Raw genomic sequence first — 4783 nt, forward strand, 5'->3', positions numbered from 1 at the left:
CCTGATAGCGAAATCTAAGACAACGAAATATGTAGCAGGGTAGGCTATTTGGAAAACATTTTCCCTCCTTTGTTTTTAAAAAAGAATTCCTTCAAACTAGGCTACAAACATGCAATGAACAGCTGGGGAAGGGTGTCGTTAACCCAACGAGCAAACGGACATTTCAAACAAACGGGAACATCACACAAACATGTTTTACCTAGGTGAAAGTGAAACCGAAGTTTTCCCACATATCCACGTTGGTCCAAGTGTTCAGAAATAGCCTAGTTGTGTGAATCTGTGATAAAACCTCCGTTTTCATGTAAGCTAAAAGAAAAGGCCAAACTGCATGGAAAAAATATGCATTCATAGCCATAGCGTTTCTGTTGCAATCAAAATCAACCTAAGCGTGAAGCCGTGAATGTCATTGTTGTTCATCTGTCCATCATCGTGTAAAGCCCGCCCTGACAATTTTATTGGTCCGAACAGCTCTGTACAGCGCATAGTGCAAGCCCAATGGAGAAATGCCAGACTGAACTTCCGTGCAGAAAAAGGATGTAGGCGGGGCTAAAGTTTGGTCTGGCATCCAGGCTAGCAAAATGGATGCTTATATGCACTTAATTGTCTACTTCTGCTTGAAAACTTTACCTCCTTCCTTGGATAAGGCCATAACATTTTTGTTTTGTCAAAACTTTGCATTCATACAAAATGGATGCTTACAGTATGCACTTATTTGTCTACTTCTGCTTGAAACATCTCATTTATCAAGACTTCATTCATAACTTCTTCTGCAGCCCGGAGTGACTAAGGGCAGATCTTTCTCTCTTGGAGTGCTTTTCTAGTTTATATTTTGCAACAGCCACATTTGTTTCAACTGACCCGTGCAAAATTTGAAAGCTTTATTTGGCCTTATCTTGAGCTCAAGTTACAAACAGGTTTCCCGTTTACTGAAAAGGACAGTGACTCTGTGTAATCTTTACTGGAACAGGTGACAATGGAACAGTGAGTCAATATTGCCAGAGATGGCAGGAACTGAAAGGATGCTGCAATGCTCTAAATATGACTTTAGTGGTTGGGGTTGCATGATTGTGCAGACTGTCTGTGGACTCCTTTACTGTTTGAACGTTTGAAAGAGAACTGAAATGCACATCTGAAGTCCTGCAACAGATGTTTTACAGATAGTAATCACATCTGACAAGCTTTCTCAGGGGCCGGTGGTGTCTAACTGTGTGTGTTTAACTGTATAAACCATTCAGGTGCTGAAGAAAACACAGCAACACTGCACTGATCACAGGATCCCGTTCCCTCCCATCGATTTCAGCCGTGTGGAGAAAGAGCCCATGAAGGAGGTGTACGTGTTTGAAGACAAGAATAATCCCAAAGCTCCCATTGTGGTTCACTTCCCCATGGTCAACCTCACCTTCAGAGAGTTCAAAGCCCCAGGTTAGTGGACACCAGCAGCCCAACCACTAATGATTTTACATTGGACTGGAAAAAATGTTGTATTCAGAGGATTTTCTACACTCTCTCATCGTCCTGAGTATATGTATCACGCTTCTCTTTTTTTGGTTGGGTGGGGGGGGGGCATGTACAGTTTCATTAGTTACATAAAGTAAAGAGATTATAGCTACCAGCTAATTTCCATCCGCCAGTCCCTGAGCAGGTATGGTAAGAATGATAAGATACTCACTCACTCACTCACACACGATTTGAATTAGGGGGAGGTCTTCGCCCATCCACTTAATAGTTAGTTTAGTTTAGTTTATTTGGTTTATTTAAAACAGGGACCATGTACAGGTTCATTAGTTACATAAAGTAAAGAAATGACTTGTACCAGATTATAGCTAACAGCTAATTTCCATGGGGGGGGGGGGGGGGGGGGCATATAAATTAAGAATGATAATAAGATACTCACTCACTCACTCACTCACTCACTCACACACTCACACACTCACACACACACACACACATTGTACTGTATAAATGCTATGGAACTAGTGACTAGTGACATGCTGGCAAGACTGATTACTCAAAATCCATTTTTTTTTACTTCACGTGAGAAAGTGTAGAAATCTGTGAAGCTTTTCAGATTACTAGGAAGAGCGTTCCATGCTTTAACAGCTCTAAAAGAAAAGGCTGACTGCCCAAATGTGGTGTTCCGATTTGGCAGAATACAATTACCCCTGATGATCTTGTGGCTCTCCCTGTTTGTTCAGAACAGGCATGAACAAATGTTTTCAGAGGTGGTGGAGCAGCATTATGAATTATGTATTAAGCGCATGTTAGAGAATATTTCAGGGTCCATCCTCTTCTCCTACTTACACCTTTCAGTGTAAGCAAAAGAAGCCAGTGGTTGTTCAGCTCAGTTTTAATATTTCAAAAGTGAATCTTCTTGTTTGTTATGTTAAGGTGTCCAGCGAGAAGGGGCAGACGAACTGAAACAAGGAGACGTGGACGTCAGCACTGACAATTCACCGTACCAAACTACGAAACTGGCCTACCAGCCTGAGGACTTCCAGAAGCTGATGGATCTCACATCCTACAACGTCCTGAACAACCGCGACATCCTCCTGTCAGCTCTACGCAGGGCGCTACAGAGAGAAAGAGTCTGTGAAGACGAGGATGAACACAAAGACCACTCGTGCTCCTGAACAGCTCCCTCTGTGTCTGGAATCACAAAGGCGGGGGAGTTTTAGAACAACTGGTTACAGTGCCCATTGGGGGTGGAACGGTACATGTATACGATTTAAACCGAAACGCTTCAGTGCATGAATTGTACGCAGAATACACGGTATAAAAGTAAATAAAACTTGAGAATGTGGAACTACTGATAGATACGCGTGTACTTTAGGGACACTTACTCTGTAATCCCGCTTTTGCTCTGTGAAGCTCTCATTAGAGAAAGCAAAATAGTGTGACATCTTCAGTAGATTATTACTGAGGCAAACTGTGGACGCGTCCATATACAACCAAACACAGATGTTGATGGTCTCACCTAAATGGATTTTTTAAAAAATCATTATTTGATGTAATTTGCACTTTCATATAAGATGCTGTTGGGCTATTTTTAGTTTTAGCTGATTGTCTTATTATGTTTACAAGTTACAGATCGAGTCTGTAGATGATGTGGGGTACTTGTTTATATCCCATTTTGCACACTTCAGGCTGTTGCATGAGACATTCACAATAATTTGTTGTGCTTTTCCCTCCATTGTATCGAACTCGTACCCAACCGTGATGTCTGAGGTATGAACTGAACTGTGAATTCTGTGTACCGTTCCACCCCTAGCACACATTCGGATCTATTTACCCACATATCCACCGACTTCTTAATGTGCGTCCTTTGAGATTTAAGTTTTTGATATAGTCAATGCACTAATTGGGTAGTAAATTGAAATAGTAGTAATTATATTTGGTTGAATTATAAGAGCATGTAAGAGAATAACTAGCCATGCTGCAAATTATTTCTGTTGTAGTCGGCATATTGTGTAACTGTAATAGGCTACATGTTTAACAGATTGTTAAGCGAAGTAGACTAATGTTAGGAATATTCTTAATATTTCGTGTTGAAACCATATTCACAAATACAGTCAACAATTGAGAAATGAAACCCAGTAAACTCTTGAAAACGGACAGTGTCATCCAAATCTTTTCACACTCACACGCCATACTCATACCAGACACAAGCTTCATTTCATGGACCCAGGATACCATGCATCCTGATAAAGTTTGCTTGGCCTTTAGAATTAAAATAGCCTCACATCATCACATACCCTTTGCCATAGCTAGAGATTGGAATGTTTTTTCCAGTTAGCCTGTTTGATGCTCATTGAGCTCAATGCTAATCAAACAGGCTAATAGGCTAACTGGGCATGCCAATCTAGCTATGGTGAAGGGTATGTAATGATGTGGGGCTATTTTAATTCCAAAGGCCAAGGGAGCTCTATCAGGATGCATAGTAGGCCTATCCTGGATCCATGAAATGAAGCTTGTGTCTGGTATGAGTATGAAGTGTGAGTGTGAAAAGATTCGGATGACACTGTCCGTCTTCAAGGGTTTACTGGGAACATGTTTGATGATGGTGGAGGTCATTGAGTAATGTTTATAACAATACCAATGGTAAAAATGGTTCCTAAAGTGTTTATGAGTGTATATATTGTGAATGTGGATAGTATAGTGCAATTGTTGAATGTGAAAAGTTTCAATTGGTGAATAAACTCTTTTCACAAGTGGATAAAAGCTTATAAGAGATGGATAAACTATTTCTGAAATTTCAGAGGTAGGTAAACTGTGCTTACTTGCGTTTATCCTCCACTACAGACCACTGGTTGAACATAATAGTGCCTTCATGCCACATCGGACCTTCGGAAAATTCTGACCTTCGACATCGGAAAAATTACTTAAACGCAAGGTCGGGTTGGATTTTTTGCTCTGAGACTCGTGCAGAAGTTTTGTGCCCCGAGGTGTCCGACTTGACGTCACTATCATCTTCTCCATGACGGCCTACCTTGCAACAACACAAGAGGTACATTTCACTGTCATTACAAATAGGAAAATTAATTTCTCACTAAATTAACAACACAGATAGAAACACTCGCTCGACACATTTTCCTGTCGGGACTTTTTAAAGGCGGGTCTTCTGAGTTTACGAGCGGCATGAAGGCAGCTTGAGTCACGCTGGTCGCAGTGTTTAGTTTCCCCACGTTTGCTAGACTGGTTAAACCCTGCCTGAACTTCCAACGAATTTGGATTTCGCCCGGCAGCTCAGGCTGGAAACCTGCACATCTATCTCCTCTGTTCCCTG

General features: G+C 41.3%; 1 protein-coding gene across 2 annotated transcripts in view; it reads left to right on the top strand.

Moving 5' to 3' along the window:
* LOC134063816 (cytosolic phospholipase A2 zeta-like) overlaps positions 1-3606 on the top strand; it is a 29472-nt gene extending 25866 nt beyond the window's left edge. For both annotated transcript variants that reach the window (XM_062519542.1, XM_062519541.1), the window contains exons 19-20: positions 1236-1422; positions 2389-3606. In XM_062519542.1, the coding sequence (XP_062375526.1) occupies positions 1236-1422; positions 2389-2630 (429 nt within the window). In that variant the 3' untranslated portion in view covers positions 2631-3606. The remainder of the gene's footprint in view (positions 1-1235; positions 1423-2388) is intronic.
* Positions 3607-4783: the final 1177 nt, after the last annotated feature.

The sequence above is a fragment of the Sardina pilchardus genome, chromosome 18 (assembly GCF_963854185.1).
Source record: "Sardina pilchardus chromosome 18, fSarPil1.1, whole genome shotgun sequence".
NCBI lineage: Eukaryota > Metazoa > Chordata > Actinopteri > Clupeiformes > Clupeidae > Sardina > Sardina pilchardus.